Here is a 19,075-nt window from a genome sequence, read left to right on the forward strand (position 1 = left end):
AGAGTTGAGCGAACACCTGGATGTTCGGGTTCGAGAAGTTCGGCCGAACTTCCCGGAAATGTTCGGGTTCGGGATCCGAACCCGACCCGAACTTCGTCCCGAACCCGAACCCCATTGAAGTCAATGGGGACCCGAACTTTTCAGAACTAAAAAGGCTGTAAAACAGCCCAGGAAAGGGCTAGAGGGCTGCAAAAGGCAGCAAAATGTAGTTAAATCCCCTGCAAACAAATGTGGATAGGGAAATGAATAAAAATAAAAATAAAAGAAATAAAAATTAACCAATATCAATTGGAGAGAGGTCCCATAGCAGAGAATCAGGCTTCATGTCAGCAGAGAATCAGGCTTCACGTCACCCAAAACTGGAACAGTCCATTGTCAGATATTTAGGCCCCGGCACCCAGGCAGAGGAGAGAGGTCCCATAACATAGAATCTGGCTTCATGTCAGCAGAGAATCAGTCTTCATGTCATAGCAGAGAATCAGGCTTCATGTCATAGCAGAGAATCAGGCTTCACGTCACCCACCACTGGAACAGTCCATTGTCAGATATTTAGGCCCAGGCACCCAGGCAGAGGAGAGAGGTCCAATAGCAGAGATTCAGGCTTCATGTCAGCAGAGAATCAGTCTTCATGTCATAGCAGAGAATCAGGCTTCACGTCACCCACCACTGGAACAGTCCATTGTCAGATATTTAGGCCCAGGCACCCAGGCAGAGGAGAGAGGTCCCATAGCAGAGAATCTGGCTTCATGTCAGCAGAGAATCAGTCCATGTCATAGCAGAGAATCAGGCTTCATGTCACCCACCACTGGAACAGGCCACTGTCAGATATTTTTAGGCCCCGGCACACAGACAGAGGAGAGGTTCATTCAACTTTGGGTTGCCCCGCAATATAATGGTAAAATGAAAATAAAAATAGTATTGAATGAGGAAGTGCCCTGGAGTACAATAATATATGGTTAAGGGGAGGTAGATAATGTCTAATCTGCACAAGGGATGGACAGGTCCTGTGGGATCCATGCCTGGTTCATTTTTATGAACGTCAGCTTGTCCACATTGGCTATAGAAAGGCGGCTGCGTTTGTCTGTAATGACGCCCCCTGCCGTGCTGAATACACGTTCAGACAAAATGCTGGCCGCCGGGCAGGCCAGCACCTCCAAGGCATAAAAGGCTAGCTCTGGCCACATGGACAATTTGGAGACCCAGAAGTTGAATGGGGCCGAACCATCAGTCAGTACGTGGAGGGGTGTGCACACGTACTGTTCCACCATGTTAGTGAAATGTTGCCTCCTGCTAACACGTTCCGTATCAGGTGGTGGTGCACTTAGCTGTGGCGTGGTGACAAAACTTTTCCACATCTCTGCCATGCTAACCCTGCCCTCAGAGGAGCTGGCCGTGACACAGCTGCGTTGGCGACCTCTTGCTCCTCCTCTGCCTTCGCCTTGGGCTTCCACTTGTTCCCCTGTGACATTTGGGAATGCTCTCAGTAGCGGGTCTACCAACGTGCGCTTGTACTCGCGCATCTTCCTATCACGCTCCAGTGCAGGAAGTAAGGTGGGCACATTGTCTTTGTACCGGGGATCCAGCAGGGTGGCAACCCAGTAGTCCGCACACGTTAAAATGTGGGCAACTCTGCTATCGTTGCGCAGGCACTGCAGCATGTAGTCGCTCATGTGTGCCAAGCTGCCCAGAAGAAAGGACAAGCTGTCCTCTGTGGGAGGCGCATCGTCATCGTCCTGCATTTCCCCCCAGCCACGCACCATTGATGGGCCCGAGCTGCGTTGGATGCCACCCCGCTGTGAACATGCTTCATCCTCATCCTCCTCCACCTCCTCCTCGTCCTCCAGTAGTGGGCCCTGTCTGGCCACATTTGTACCTGGCCTCTGCTGTTGCAAAAAACCTCCCTCTGAGTCACTTCGAAGAGACTGGCCTGAAAGTGCTAAAAATGACCCCTCTTCCTCCTCCTCCTGGGCCACCTCCTTTTCCATCATCGCCCTAAGTGTTTTCTCAAGGAGACATAGAAGTGGTATTGTAACGCTGATAATGGCGTCATCGCCACTGGCCATGTTGGTGGAGTACTCGAAACAGCGCAACAGGGCACACAGGTCTCGCATGGAGGCCCAGTCATTGGTGGTGAAGTGGTGCTGTTCCGCAGTGCGTCTGACCCGTGCGTGCTGCAGCTGAAACTCCACTATGGCCTGCTGCTGCTCGCACAGTCTGTCCAGCATGTGCAAGGTGGAGTTCCACCTGGTGGGCACGTCGCATATGAGGCGGTGAGCGGGAAGGCCGAAGTTACGCTGTAGCGCAGACAGGCGAGCAGCGGCAGGATGAGAACGCCGGAGGCGCAAACAGACGGCCCGCACTTTATGCAGCAGCTCTGACATGTCGGGGTAGTTGCGAATGAACTTCTGCACCACCAAATTCAGCACATGCGGCAGGCAAGGGATGTGCGTCAAACCGGCTAGTCCCAGAGCTGCAACGAGATTTCGCCCATTATCGCACACCACCAGGCCGGGCTTGAGGCTCACCGGCAGCAACCACTCGTCGGTCTGTTGTTCTATACCCCGCCACAAATCCTGTGCGGTGTGGGGCCTCTCCCCCAAACATATGAGTTTCAGAATGGCCTGCTGACGTTTACCCCAGGCTGTGCTGAAGTTGGTGGTGAAGGTGTGTGGCTGACTGGATGAGCAGGTGGAAGAAGAGGAGGAGGAAGCTGAGTAGGAGGAGGAGGCAAAGAATGTTGCCCTGCGATCCTTGGCGGCGGAAGGACGTGCGCCAAACAGCTCTCCGCCTGGGGCACAGCCGCCACTACATTTACCCAGTGTGCAGTTAGGGAGATATAGCGTCCCTGGCGTGCTTACTGGTCCACGTATCTGTGGTTAGGTGGACCTTGCCACAGATGGCGTTGCGCAGTGCACACTTGATTTTATCGGATACTTGGTTGTGCAGGGAAGGCACGGCTCTCTTGGAGAAGTAGTGCCGGCTGGGAACAACATACTGTGGGACAGCAAGCGACATGAGCTGTTTGAAGCTGTCTGTGTCCACCAGCCTGAAGGACAGCATTTCATAGGCCAGTAGTTTAGAAATGCTGGCATTCAGGGCCAGGGATCGAGGGTGGCTAGGTGGGAATTTACGCTTTCTCTCAAATGTTTGTGAGATGGAGAGCTGAACGCTGCCGTGTGACATGGTTGAGATGCTTGGTGACGCAGGTGGTGGTGTTGGTGGTACATCCCATGTTTGCTGGGCGGCAGGTGCCAACGTTCCTCCAGAGGCCGAGGCGGCAGCAGCAGAAGAGGCCGAGGCGGCAGCAGCAGAAGAGGCCGAGGCGGCAGCAGCAGAAGAGGCCGAGGCGGCAGCAGCAGAAGAGGCCGAGGCGGCAGCAGCAGAAGAGGCCGAGGCGGCAGCAGCAGAAGAGGTAGCAGGGGGAGCCTGAGTGACTTCCTTGTTTTTAAGGTGTTTACTCCACTGCAGTTCATGCTTTGCATGCAGGTGCCTGGTCATGCAGGTTGTGCTAAGGTTCAGAACGTTAATGCCTCGCTTCAGGCTCTGATGGCACAGCGTGCAAACCACTCGGGTCTTGTCGTCAGCACATTGTTTGAAGAAGTGCCATGCCAGGGAATTCCTTGAAGCTGCCTTTGGGGTGCTCGGTCCCAGATGGCGGAGGTCAGTAGCAGGCGGAGTCTCTTGGCGGCGGGTGTTCTACTTTTGCCCACTAATCCCTCTGTTTTTTGCTACGCTGTTGGCTCGGTCTCACCACTGCCTCTTCCTCCGGACTGTGAAAGTCAGTGGCACGACCTTCATTCCATGTGGGGTCTAGGACCTCATCGTCCCCTGCATCGTCTTCATCCCTGACCTCCTGTTCAGTCTGCACACTGCAGAAAGACGCAGCAGTTGGAACCTGTGTTTCGTCATCATCAGAGACGTGCTGAGGTGGTATTCCCATGTCCTCATCATCAGGAAACATAAGTTGTTGTGCGTTAGTGCATTCTATGTCTTCCACCGCTGGGGAAGGGTTAGGTGGATGCCCTTGGGAAACCCTGCCAGCAGAGTCTTCAAACAGCATAAGAGACTGCTGCATAACTTGAGGCTCAGACAGTTTCCCTGATATGCATGGGAGTGATGTGACAGACTGATGGGCTTGGTTTTCATGCGCCATCTGTGCGCTTTCTGCAGAAGACTGGGTGGGAGATAATGTGAACGTGCTGGATCCACTGTAGGCCACCCAATTGACTAATGCCTGTACCTGCTCAGGCCTTACCATCCTTAGAACGGCATTGGGCCCCACCAAATATCCCTGTAAATTCTGGCGGCTACTGGGACCTGAGGTAGTTGGTACACTAGGACGTGTGGCTGTGGCAGAACGGCCACGTCCTCTCCCAGCACCAGAGGGTCCACTAACACCACCACGACCATGTCCGCGTCCGCGTCCCTTACTAGATGTTTTCCTCATTTTTTCCGTTCACCACAATAAGAAAACTATTATTTGGCCCAATGTATTGAATTCAAATTCAGGCCTTTTTTTTTTACAGACACCTAACACTATCTGGCTATCTATTTAGGTACCGTATTACACTAATACAGGCACAGCAGTAATGACAGATTTAGCTGAATATAAATTTGAGGCCTATTATTTAGGCGCTGGGTGACAGGTATACGTTTACAGACAGAATTAGACTTGGATATGCACAGTAGCGTGTGTGTGAAGTTATTGAGAATGACCCTATCAGCACCTTGAATATAATATACCCTTTTAGGGATAGATTTAAAGTAGGCCTGATACAGCAGAAACCACTAATTTAGGAAATTGCTAGGTTGGGAATTGTATTTCAACCCAGAACAAAAATTGTGTTTTGACGGACACAAAATAACTTGAGAATATACAGCAATAGCCACAGATTTAGCTGAATATAAATTTGAGGTCTATTATTTAGGCGCTAGGTGACAGGTATACGTTTACGGACAGAATTAGACTTGGATCTGCACTGTAGCGTGTGTGTGAAGTTATTGAGAATGACCCTATCAGCACCTTGAATCTAATATACCCTTTTAGGGATAGATTTAAATAACCACACTATTGATGGTTAAATGGACTTCGTGGCAGCTTGCCCCTAATGTAGGATATAGCCAAAAAATAACCACACTATTGATGGTTAAATGGACTTGGTGGCAGCTTGCACTTGATGTAGGATATAGCCAAAAAATAACCACACTATTGATGGTTAAATGGACTTGGTGGCAGCTTGTGCTGGCGCACCACAAGCCACAAAATGGCCGCCAATCACCCAAGAAAAAAGTGACTGAAAAACGCTCTGGGCAGCCTAAAAACAGTGAGCAATTGAATAGCAGCAGTTCAATGATCCACAGCTGTAGATCGATCACTGACTTAAGTGTTTTGGAAGAGTTAATCACTGCCTAATCTCGCCCTAACGTTGCAGCTGCAACCTCTCCCTACACTTGTAACAGCAGAGTGACTTGCAGCACTACGTGACCCAAGCTTATATAGCGGCTGGGTCACATGCTGCACTGGCCAATCACAGCCATGCCAATAGTAGGCATGGCTGTGATGACCTCTTGGGGCAAGTAGTATGACGCTTGTTGATTGGCTGCTTTGCAGCCTTTCAAAAAGCGCCAAGAAAGCACCAAACACGAACTTTTACGAAAATGTTCGGGTTCGGGTCACGGACACCCCAAAATTCTGTGACAGTTAGCCCCCTATCGCACGAGCGAGTTTTCCGTGTGGGTGCAATGCGTGACATGAACGCACAAGCACCTGAACTGAATCCTGACCCATTCATTTCAATGGGTCTGTGCAAATGAGCGTTGTTTTTCATGCATCATTTCTGCTTTGCATGAAAATCGCAGTGAGTTCTATATTTTGAGTTTTTCACGCAACCCTGGCCCCATAGTAGTGAGGTTGCAAATTGCAAAGATTTAAGGGTGCTCTAAAAATATATTTTTAGACCGGTTTCCGGCAGACAGTGTTTCTGTCAACTGAATGGGTCAGTCCAGGTGCCAGAAGTTATAAAGTCAGACAGCACCCAGACTAAACATTGACCCATTCAAATCAAATGAGTACATTTTGTGCTGGCCATCACAGCATAGTATAAATTTGTCTAACCCCCCCCCCCCCCCTTTAAGATTTATTCAAATGAATGGGTCTGTGGGAAACACGAACCACACTCCATCCATACGACATGTTTTTATAAGCTTCATACAACAATATCCCCCAATGCACTTTATACCTGTATACACAAACATTTTTCTTTATAAAAGATGGCTTAACTACTGTTGAAAACAAACTAGTTTACCTTTTTTTTACCACTACTTCCTGGTCAACCATAATTTCCTGTGCACTTGTAGATGGTTTTGTTACAATGTAAAGTATGTTATCTGTACATGTACCCTTGTACTTTAAATTGCCAGCAGTCTTCTGCAACGAGGTTCAACCGGTAACGCCCAGTTGGACCTTGTTGAAGAAGACTGCTGGGAATTCATTCATAACTTCTAGAAGCAATAATAGAGGAATGGCACAAAAGAGTGATTTAAAGATACTCTGTAATTATTACATGGGAAATGCAACCAGTTACTAAAACAAACATGTCAGGATTGGCGATATGTCCCCTTTAAGTGTACCTATCATTTTAGAAAACTTCTGGCATGTCATAGCAACATGAAAGTCTGATTGGCGTGGGTCAGGGTGCAACGATAGCTAAAAGGGCCAGCTGAGTGTTGTATCACTTTGGTTCTGAATGGCTGTCCTTCAAGTGCAGTAATAAGTGCATTGCTTATGCTTATAGCAATGTGCCACACAGACCTGTGATGGGGGAGGCCGCTCCCTATCGTACCGCCACTCGCCACAGTTCTGAGAAGGAGACGCGCCGCAGCGATGAGGAGCCTGAGCCAGTCGCGGTCCTCTTCACTGTAGGTCTGGGGCGGGAAGCGTGAGGGGCGGGCCTAGTAGATGCGGACTCCTGCATGACGCCGCGTCTACTATAAACTTAAAGTACTACTGCGCCCGGCTGCTGGTGTACTGGGCCTATTTTCAAGCAGGGGTAAATACGCCATGGCGATCTGGCGCCTGGGATTTGTCGAGCCCTTCATTAGGTGTTCCACAAGAATTAATGGAAAATGGAGATTCAATTTCAGAATTTCACTTTTTGGGCAGATTTTCCATTTTAGTCAATTTTTTCCAGTAACAAAGCAAGGGTTAACAGCCAAACCAAACTCAATATTTATTAACCTGATTCTGTAGTTTACAGAAACACCCCATATGTGGCCATATGTCCTATTTTTTTCAGGAAACGAAATTGCGGATCCCGAAAAAACTGATCCCGAAAAAACGGATGCGGATCCCGAAAATGCGAATGCGGATCCAGGAAATGTGGATTTGCATCCATTCCAGCCCCATTGAAAGTGAATGGGTCCGCAAATTGCGGACCCAAATTACGGACGTGTGAATGGACCCTAACTCTACTGCGTCTGTGAGAGGGTTCGTCAACTGATGAATCAGAAGAAGAGCTATACACATATACACACACACACACACACTGCTCAAAAAAATAAAGGGGACACAAAATTAACATCCTAGATCTGAATTAATTAAATATTCTTCTGAAATACTTTGTTCTTTACATAGTTGAATGTGCTGACAACAAAATCACACAAAAATTAAAAAATGGAAATCAAATTTTTCAACCCATGGAGGTCTGGATTTGGAGTCGCACTCAAAATTAAAGTGGAAAAACACACTACAGGCTGATCCAACTTTGATGTAATGTCCTTAAAACAAGTCAAAATGAGGCTCAGTAGTGTGTGTGGCCTCCACGTTCCTGTATGACCTCCCTACAACGCCTGTGCATGCTCCTGATGAGGTGGCGGACGGTCTCCTGAGGGATCTCCTCCCAGGCCTGGACTAAAGCATCTGCCAACTCCTGGACAGTCTGTGGTGCAACGTGACGTTGGTGGATAGAGCGAGACATGATGTCCCAGATGTGCTCAATTGGATTCAAATCTGGGGAACAGGCGGGCCAGTCCATAGCATCAATGCCTTCGTCTTGCAGGAACTGCTAACACACTCCAGCCACATGAGGTCTAGCATTGTCTTGCATTAGGAGGAACCCAGGGCCAACCGCACCAGCATATGTTCTCACAAAGGGTCTGAGGATCTCATCTCGGTACCTAATGGCAGTCAGGCTACCTCTGGCGAGCACATGGAGGGCTGTACGGCCCTCCAAAGAAATGCCACCCCACACCATTACTGACCCAATGCCAAACCGGTCATGCTGGAGGATGTTGCAGGCAGCAGAACGTTCTCCACGGCGTCTCAAGACTCTGTCACGTCTGTCACATGTGCTCAGTGTGAACCTGCTTTCATCTGTGAAGAGCACAGGGCGCCAGTGGCGAATTTGCCAATCTTGGTGTTCTCTGGCAAACGCCAAACGTCCTGCACGGTGTTGGGCTGTAAGCACAACCCCCACCTGTGGACGTCGGGCCCTCATATCACCCTCATGGAGTCTGTTTCTGACCGTTTGAGCAGACACATGCACATTTGTGGCCTGCTGGAGGTCATTTTGCAGGGCTCCGGCAGTGCTCCTCCTGTTCCTCCTTGCACAAAGGCTGAGGTAGCGGTCCTGCTGCTGGGTTGTTGCCCTCCTACGGCCTCCTCCACGTCTCCTGATGTACTGGCCTGTCTCCTGGTAGCGCCTCCATGCTCTGGACACTACGCTGAAAGACACAGCAAACCTTCTTGCCATAGCTCGCATTGATGTGCCATCCTGGATAAGCTGCACTACCTGAGCCACTTGTGTGGGTTGTAGACTCCGTCTCATGCTACCACTAGAGTGACAGCATCGTCAGCATTCAAAAGTGACCAAAACATCAGCCAGGAAGCATAGGAACTGAGAAGTGGTCTGTGGTCACCACCTGCAGAACCACTCCTTTATTGGGGGTGTCTTGCTAATTGCCTATAATTTCTACCTGTTGTCTATCCCATATGCACAACAGCATGTGAAATTGATTGTCACTCAGTGTTGCTTCCTAAGTGGACAGTTTGATTTCACAGAAGTGTGATTGACTTGGAGTTACATTGTGTTGTTTAAGTGTTCCCTTTATTTTTTTGAGCAGTGTGTGTGTGTATATATATATATATATAGAAAAAGAAAAAAAGAGATGGCAGCACCGTCACAGTAGAAAAAATGGATGAAGTGTGCGCAGGCCCAGTATGGATATAAGCCAATCCAGTAAAATATAAGCGATGAAAAAGGACAGAACTACAATAGATAAAAATAAAAATAACTTTATTTACCCATAAGGCTGTAGCTACAGCCTTATGGGTAAATAAAGTTATTTTTATCTATTGGAGTGCTGCCCTTTTTCATCGCTTATATATATATATTATATATATATTATATATATATATATATATATATATATATATATGAAAAAAATGGAACAGCACCTACTGTTCGCAGGTGCAAGCTACCCGGCAATAATACAGCAAACAAATAAAGTAGCAGCACACCACAAAATTATTATTTGTTTATATATATATATATATATATATATATATATATATATATATATATATATATATATATATATATATATATATATATATATAGAAGAAGTCGGACTGCACTCCAAAAGGATAGTGAAATAAACAATTTATTCACCCATAAAATGGCAAAATTGCGACGTTTCGGCTCACAAGAGCCTTCATCAAGCATGGAGGTAGTGAAAGTGAGAGCATATAAAAGACATTTCATAAGTGTAGGACCAATTAAATTGAAGTTACAATTAGGATCCAATTACATACATCTGATACAAGAAACACAAAGTGCATGTGCATAAAGTGACATGTGCCATGTAATCTATATTCTCGGGAGTAAATCCCTATTATGTGAAAATAATGCCAATAAAGATCATAATAAAAACAGTGATACAATAATGAGTACGGATCACAGAAATAGAACCTTAGGAAGTTATAGCGCCCACATAGACCATCGCGTTCGTTGAGCGTCTCCATCTCTTCAATGCGCATGTCCAGACAAGCGTCATCCTATGAGTCATGATGCAGAGAATCTGGCGCATGCGTTCTATAATATCAAACTAACATCGCCATCTTGTTTAAGGGCAATTTGCCCTATACATTTATACAATACACCGATGTGAGCTGTACCAAATATCACCAGAATAAGGTAAATAGCCATAGTAGGGGTCTCCTACATGTGTCAGCAGATGGATCGGGATCCCGCCCCGCCGAGAAGGACACCGAACCAAAGGGCCGTTGGTGTCGGAGGGGAACATTTCCATGGACCATATCGACACCAATAGCCTAACTGCTAACAATACTGTGGCCGCAGGGAGATCATCCCTTAATAGAATGGAACAGCATCACACCAAAGAAATAATCAAAAATCTAAATCTGCAAGTATAAAGGACTACAAATCTGGGCCTGCGCACAGAAGAGAGAACGATGATATCCGCTCTGGTCTCCGTTGCTTCCAAAAGGATATAGTTCACGGATCCGTATCCAATACCATGTGTATTAAAATGTTCTAAAAGGCAAAGAGAAAATATATGTCAGTATTTATATATATTATATTGCAATTACATATTGATCTTTCACAATTCTCCTGCACTATTATACTTTTGAGAGAGATGTAAACCGCACAAGGGGAGAGAGGGAGCGAACCACAGATCTCCAAACTCTCACCTGAACTCAACGTTAAGACCTCTAGGGTACAAGCTATCCAGATCATAGATCCATCGCAATTCTCTTTTCTTAAGGATTGCTGAACGATCACCTCCTCTCCTAGGAAGTGCAATCTGATCAACAATCCAGCATCTTGGATCCCGTTCAGTGTGTTGTAGGGATCCAAAGTGCCTTGTAACTGGTAGATCGGTACGCTTTTTCCTAATGGAATTTCTATGGTTATTTAACCTCAACTTTAATTCTGTTGATGTTTCTCCAACATGGGAGAAATTTAAGGAACGGGGTAGGCAAATTTAAGGAACGGGGTTATCCCCGTCGATTGTTGGATGAACAAAAAAATAGAATTCTTCTTACCAACACGGAGACTGCCCCAATTGCCCCTCAGAAGACACGTAGGATACCTTTTATGTCCACATTTTCTGATCATAGTGTGGCAATAGGGCGTGTTTTGAGGGACAATTGGAGCATTCTAAGTAAATCCATTCAGGATGTACCCGAATTTAGACTTCCGCCACTTCTATCTTATCGAAAAAATAAAAACATCAAAGATCATTTAGTGAGGGCAGATGTTGGCCCCAAGAAGGTTAGTATACAGCGGACATTGGCGCCGTTGGGGCTTGGATGCTATCCGTGCCTCAGCTGCGTCAATTGCCGCTTTATCTGTAAATCCAGATCTTTCATACACCCTTCTACAAATAAAGAATATCCTATTAAATTCCATCTGACCTGCTCTTCATCATACGTAATTTATGTGCTGGCTTGCCCTTGCAATCTAATTTATGTTGGAGAAACATCAACAGAATTAAAGTTGAGGTTAAATAACCATAGAAATTCCATTAGGAAAAAACGTAGCGATCTACCAGTTGCTAGGCACTTTGGATCCCTACAACACACTGAACGGGATCTAAGATGCTGGATTGTTGATCAGATTGCACTTCCTAGGAGAGGAGGTGATCGTTCAGCAATCCTTAAGAAAAGAGAATTGCGATGGATCTATGATCTGGATAGCTTGTACCCTAGAGGTCTTAACGTTGAGTTCAGGTGAGAGTTTGGAGATCTGTGGTTCGCTCCCTCTCTCCCCTTGTGCGGTTTACATCTCTCTCAAAAGTATAATAGTGCAGGAGAATTGTGAAAGATCAATATGTAATTGCAATATAATATATATATAAATACTGACATATATTTTCTCTTTTCCTTTTAGAACATTTTAATACACATGGTATTGGATACGAATCCGTGAACTATATCCTTTTGGAAGCAACGGAGACCAGAGCGGATATCATCGTTCTCTCTTCTGTGCGCAGGCCCAGATTTGTAGTCCTTTATACTTGCAGATTTAGATTTTTGATTATTTCTTTGGTGTGATGCTGTTCCATTCTATTAAGGGATGATCTCCCTGCGGCCACAGTATTGTTAGCAGTTAGGCTATTGGTGTCGATATGGTCCATGGAAATGTTCCCCTCCGACACCAACGGCCCTTTGGTTCGGTGTCCTTCTCGGCGGGGCGGGATCCCGATCCATCTGCTGACACATGTAGGAGACCCCTACTATGGCTATTTACCTTATTCTGGTGATATTTGGTACAGCTCACATCGGTGTATTGTATAAATGTATAGGGCAATTTGCCCTTAAACAAGATGGCGATGTTAGTTTGATATTATAGAACGCATGCGCCAGATTCTCTGCATCATGACTCATAGGATGACGCTTGTCTGGACATGCGCATTGAAGAGATGGAGACGCTCAACGAACGCGATGGTCTATGTGGGCGCTATAACTTCCTAAGGTTCTATTTCTGTGATCCGTACTCATTATTGTATCACTGTTTTTATTATGATCTTTATTGGCATTATTTTCACATAATAGGGATTTACTCCCGAGAATATAGATTACATGGCACATGTCACTTTATGCACATGCACTTTGTGTTTCTTGTATCAGATGTATGTAATTGGATCCTAATTGTAACTTCAATTTAATTGGTCCTACACTTATGAAATGTCTTTTATATGCTCTCACTTTCACTACCTCCATGCTTGAGGAAGGCTCTTGTGAGCCGAAACGTCGCAAGTTTGCCATATTATGGGTGAATAAATTGTTTATTTCACTATCATTTTGGAGTGCAGTCCGACTTCTTCCGTCTCTACAATACTTGGGGTATTGCCGCTGCCCTGTGCTGGACGTTGCACCCACACCTTAGCTGGTGCTCCCGCTGGATTTTTTTTATATATATTTATATATATATATATATATATATATATATATATATATATATATATATATATATATATATACACACACACACACACACACCTAAAGAATTATTAGGAACACCATACTAATACGGTGTTGGACACCCTTTTGCCTTCAGAACTGGCATTGATTCAACAAGGTGCTGATAGCATTCTTTAGAAATGTTGGCCCATATTGATAGGATAGCATCTTGCAGTTGATGGAGATTTGAGGGATGCACATCCAGGACACGAAGCTTCCGTTCCACCACATCCCAAAGATGCTCTATTGGGTTGAGATCTGGTGACTGTGGGGGCCATTTTAGTACAGTGAACTCATTGTCATGTTCAAGAAACCAATTTGAAATGATTCGAGCTTTGTGACATGGTGCATTATCCTGCTGGAAGTAGCCATCAGAGGATGGATACATGTTCTCATTCTGTTTACGCCAAATTCGGACTCTACCATTTGAATGTCTCAACAGAAATCGAGACTCATCAGACCAGGCAACATTTTTCCAGTCTTCAACAGTCCAATTTTGGTGAGCTCGTGCAAATTGTAGCCTCTTTTTCCTATTTGTAGTGGAGATGAGTGGTACCCGGTGGGGTCTTCTGCTGTTGTAGCCCATCCGCCTCAATGTTGTGCGTGTTGTGGCTTCACAAATACTTTGTTGCATACCTCGGTTGTAACGAGTGGTTATTTCAGTCAACGTTGCTCTTCTATCAGCTTGAATCAGTCCGCCCATTCTCCTCTGACCTCTAGCATCCACAAGACACTTTTGCCCACAGGACTGCCGCATACTGGATGTTTTTCCCTTTTCACAACATTCTTTGTAAACCCTAGAAATGGTTGTGCGTGAAAATCCCAGTAACTGAGCAGATTGTGAAATACTCAGACAGGCCCGTCTGGCACCAACAACCATGCCACGCTCAAAATGGCTTAAATCACCTTTCTTTCCCATTCTGACATTCAGTTTGGAGTTCAGGAGATTGTCTTGACCAGGACCACACCCCTAAATGCATTGAAGCAACTGCCATGTGATTGGTTGACTAGATAATTGCATTAATGAGAATATATATATATATATATATATATATATATATATATATATATATATATATATATATATATATATATATATATACACACACATACATACATACATACATACATACATACCACACATATACATACATACATATACATACACACACACACAAACCGGATTCCAAAAAAGTTGGGACACTAAACAAATTGTGAATAAAAACTGAATGCAATGATGTGGAGATGGCAAATGTCAATATTTTATTTGTAATAGAACGTAGATGACAGATCAAACGTTTACTCCGAGTAAATGTATCATTTTAAAAGGAAAAATACGTTGATTCCAATTTTCACAGTGTCAACAAATCCCCAAAAAGTTGGGACAAGTAGCAATAAGAGGATGGAAAAAGTAAATTTGAGCATAACGAAGAGCTGGAAGACCAATTAACACTAATTAGGTCAATTGGCAACATGATTGGGTATAAAAAGAGCTTCTCAGAGTGGCAGTGTCTCTCAGAGGATCACCAATTCCCACAATGTTGCGCAGAAAGATAGTGGAGCAATATCAGAAAGGTGTTACCCAGCGAAAAATTGCAAAGACTTTGCATCTATCATCATCAACTGTGCATAACATCATCCAAAGATTCACAGAATCTGGAACAATCTCTGTGCGTAAGGGTCAAGGCCGTAAAACCATACTGGATGCCCGTGATCTCCAGGCCCTTAAACGACACTGCACCACAAACAGGAATGCTACTGTAAAGGAAATCACAGAATGGGCTCAGGAATACTTCCAGAAACCATTGTCAGTGAACACAATCCACCGTGCCATCCGCCGTTGCCATCTGAAACTCTACAGTGCAAAGAAGAAGCCATTTCTAAGCAAGATCCACAAGCTCAGGCGTTTTCACTGGGCCAGGGATCATTTAAAATGTAGTGTGGCAAAATGGAAGACTGTTCTGTGGTCAGACGAGTCACGATTCGAAGTTCTTTTTGGAAATCTAGGACGCGTGGCATGGTTGTTGGTGCCAGACGGGCCTGTCTGAGTATTTCACAATCTGCTCAGTTACTGGAATCTTCACGCACAACCATTTCTAGGGTTTACAAAGAATGGTGTGAAAAGGGAAAAACATCCAGTATGCGGCAGTCCTGTGGGCGAAAATGCCTTGTTGATGCTAGAGGTCAGAGGAGAATGGGCCGATTCAAGCTGATAGAAGAGCAACGTTGACTGAAATAACCACTCGTTACAACCGAGGTATGCAGCAAAGCATTTTTGAAGCCACAACACGCACAACCTTGAGGCGGATGGGCTACAACAGCAGAAGACCCCACCGGGTACCACTCATCTCCACTACAAATAGGAAAAAGAGGCTACAATTTGCACGAGCTCACCAAAATTGGACTGTTGAAGACTGGAAAAATGGTTTCTTGAACATGACAATGAGTTCACTGTAGTAAAATGGCCCCCACAGTCACCAGATCTCAACCCAATAGAGCATCTTTGGGATGTGGTGGAACGGGAGCTTCGTTCCCTGGATGTGCATACCTCAAATCTCCATCAACTGCAAGATGCTATCCTATCAATATGGGCCAACATTTCTAAAGAATGCTATCAGCACCTTGTTGAATCAATGCCACGTAGAATTAAGGCAGTTCTGAAGGCAAAAGGGGGTCCAACACCGTATTAGTATGGTGTTCCTAATAATTCTTTAGGTATATATATAGTGTGTAACGGGAGTTCAGGGCAGCACACCCTGTAGCAAGTAGTTGGGTGCCAGCGATATTTGCACTTTACCAAAGTGTTAAATCCAAGATCAATAAATATAACGCAGCACATCCGATAGTGAAAAAACAGTGGGATCCTTTATTGACCCATGCGACGTTTCGGTCCGCTTGCTGTGACCATTCTCAAGCTTGAAAATGGTCCCAGCAAGCGGACCGAAACATCGCATGGGTGAATAAAGGATCCCACAGTTTTTTCACTATCGGCTGTGCTGCGGTGTATTTATTGATTATATATATATATATATATATATATATATATAAATAATTTTTTGAATTTATTTTTTTTTGAAAAAAAAAGGTGCTCCAAAAGCAGTGGAGCTTTATATCACTGGTGACAGAAATTTGTCACTGCTGGAAAATTCTCTGACAAGGACTGGTCACAGATGGAAGGTAGAGGTTCGGAGGTATGAGGGAGTTAGAAACTGAGTATTTATAATCGGAGACAAATACTGACATACCCAATATAAAAAAAAATAAAAAAATATGGAATAATTTTTTTTTTTTTTTTTTACAATAAACGTTAGTCTAACTTACCCTAAAACTAGAGCTCTAACCCTAATAACTCCCTAACTAACACTAATGAATTGCCAAAAGCAGGTTACTGACAATATGGATGACAGGGACTGGGGTGTTTATTAATATGTAATTGTGTGCGCTGATGTACTGTCACTATGACAGGTACAGGGGACAAATGAAGGGCACTTTTGGAGTGTGTGTGTTCCACGGACCAATCACAATGAATTACGTACAGAAAGCTATTTCTCATCTCTGATCCTCTCATTTCAGTGAGAGTCAGATGCCAGAAGAGGAGGAGATGTGTGCGGGCATGTGCGCACACACACGCGATCACTCGTAGGTAGGAAATAATGTGTGATGGTGATCTGCGGCCGGGACCACAGCTGATTGGTCCCTGGCCGTCAAGGGCAAGTTGATCACTCCCCGACACAGTGGGGTAAGTTGCGCTTCAGGTGCGCGATCTCGGCCGGGGAGCATTTAAATGAACGCATGTACGGCGTTCCGGCACAGTTTTCCCGCCGTACATGCACGGCGTTTTCTGCTAAGGGGTTAATATATATTAAACTTGAAATATAAGAGGAGAGTTTATAAATTCTCACCAGCAGGTAGTAGCCAGTGGTTAGCTGCCACAAGATCCTCATTCTCTTCCTCCAAATTCTCTGCACTTGGTCCTTCTTCACTCAGTTGAAATACATGGACATATATATTGCATTTTCCAAGGTCAATAGGCTTAAATACAAAAAAGAAAATAAGATAGGTATAACAACTATCTGCATCTAACTGAACAGGACAAATATAACCAATAATTCCTGCATTAAATCACACGTGAAATTAACATCTGAAATACACATAACCCTTAGGGTACTTTCACACTAGCGGTTTTCTTTTCCAGCACTGAGATCCGTCACAGGGGCTCAATACCGGAAAAGAACTGATCATTTTTATCCCCATGCATTCTAAATGGAGAGAAATCTGTTCAGGATGTATCAGGATGTCTTCAGTTCAGTCACTGAACGGCGTTTTGGACGGAGGAAATACTGCAGCATGCTGCGGTATTATCTCCATCCAAAATTCCGGATCAGTTGCTGGAATGCCAGATCCGGCATTAATTTACATTGAAATGCCGAATCCGTCCTTCCGATCTGTGCATGTGAAAAATATATAATGGATCTGCTTCTCCAGATGACATACGGAGAGACGGAATTATAAAAAACAAAATGGCTGCACACCGTTGTATATACAAACAATAGAGTTAAGAAAACGAGATTTTTGTATAACTTACCAGTAAAATCTCTTTCTCGCTCTTTCCTTGGGGGACACAGAAGACCTTGGGTATAGCTCATCTCCATAGGAGGCGTGACACTAAGTGAAAACTGTTAAGCCCCTCCTCCACAGCTATACCCTCAGCCTGGAGAGAGAGACTGCCAGTTGCGTGTCCAAGCAGTGAGAAAAGGAAAAGTCCAACAAGGAACCAACAAGCCAACTACCCAACGGGTAACAAAAACTCGGAAACCGTGCAGAGAAAACAATGAATGGGTGGGTGCGGTGTCCCCCAAGGAAAGAGCGAGAAAGAGATTTTACTGGTAAGTTATACAAAAATCTCGTTTTCTCGCCCAGTTTCCTTGGGGGACACAGAAGACCTTGGGACGTTCAAAAGCAGTCCAAAAGGGGAGGGACCACAGCTCCAAGGTGAAGCACCCGAAAGGCATCAATGAACCGCCGCCTGCAGACCCAGGCGGGCCAAGGCAGCATCTGCCAGAGCATGCACCCTGTAGAACTCGGTAAGGCGTGCAAGGAAGACCTGTGCCTGCCTTGCCCAAATGCATGGCCGAAGCCCAATGCCTCCGGCCCAGGAGGCACCGACCGCTCTGGTGAAATGAATGGTGACACCAAAGGCAGAATCCTGCCCTTGGTGCGGTAACCTCAGCAATAGCCAATCTGACAAAGCGGAGGAAAACCACCCTGGAGTCCGTCAACCCTATGCACGGACCTTTTAGAAACCCAAGAGGCCGAACGTCGACAAGAGTCGGAGATCTCCAAGTAAAAACGGCAAGGCCCAAACAACGTCCAAATCGGTGAAGTGTTGAAGCGAAAGGCAAACACCACCTTCAGAAGGAAGGAAGGAAGGAAGAAAGAAACGGGATGTAGAACAGCCCTGTCCTGGGAAAAGACAGAAGGCTCGGAACAAAAAGGGGCCATTCAGGCACCCATCAGAGACACGACTGATACGGAAACACAACCGTACAGGACAGAAGGGGTAGAGAGAACTTCTGTAACGGCTCCAAGGACAAGATTGGAGCGCCGAGAGCTCAGTATGTAGTCCCCAGGGCGGTACCGAAGGACAGTACAGAGGAACCAAAGAGCCACTCCGAGGAAGAAGGTCTTGACAGGCCCAGAGGGCCGGGGAACGCTGGAAGAGGAAGAACAGCGCCGACACTTGACACCTCAAGTAAAGGAGTCCCAGTCCCAGGTCCAGGCCGGACTGGAAAAAAAGACAGAACCATGGGGAGAGAAATTCAGAGTGGGGAATGCACAGCTTCCCACAGAACCCCAGACAAAAAACCCTAAGTCTTACGACAGATCCTGGACGAAACACAGCCAGGAGCGGACAGTAGCGAACCCGCTGGAGTCGCCTGGCAAGCGGGCGAAAACCCAATGTGATCAGGCGCAGACCAGTAACACGGGCAGAAGGGTCGACAAAAACTGGTCCCGTCGGCCCTCGAGCAACGTTGTCCCGTATCCACCCGAGTGGGGGAGCAGAAGGACAGACGGAAAGGAACCAAAGGA

At 45.6% G+C, this 19,075-nt stretch overlaps 1 protein-coding gene across 4 annotated transcripts in view; it reads right to left on the reverse strand.

The window, feature by feature from the left end:
• TRIP13 (thyroid hormone receptor interactor 13) overlaps positions 1 to 19,075 on the reverse strand; it is a 211,376-nt gene that overhangs the window by 118,543 nt on the left and 73,758 nt on the right. For all 4 annotated transcript variants that reach the window (XM_040434140.1, XM_040434142.1, XM_040434139.1 and 1 more), the window contains exon 4: positions 16,888 to 17,017. In XM_040434140.1, coding sequence (XP_040290074.1) covers positions 16,888 to 17,017 — 130 coding nt within the window. The remainder of the gene's footprint in view (positions 1 to 16,887; positions 17,018 to 19,075) is intronic.

The sequence above is a fragment of the Bufo bufo genome, chromosome 5 (genome assembly GCF_905171765.1).
Source record: "Bufo bufo chromosome 5, aBufBuf1.1, whole genome shotgun sequence".
Taxonomy (NCBI): domain Eukaryota; kingdom Metazoa; phylum Chordata; class Amphibia; order Anura; family Bufonidae; genus Bufo; species Bufo bufo.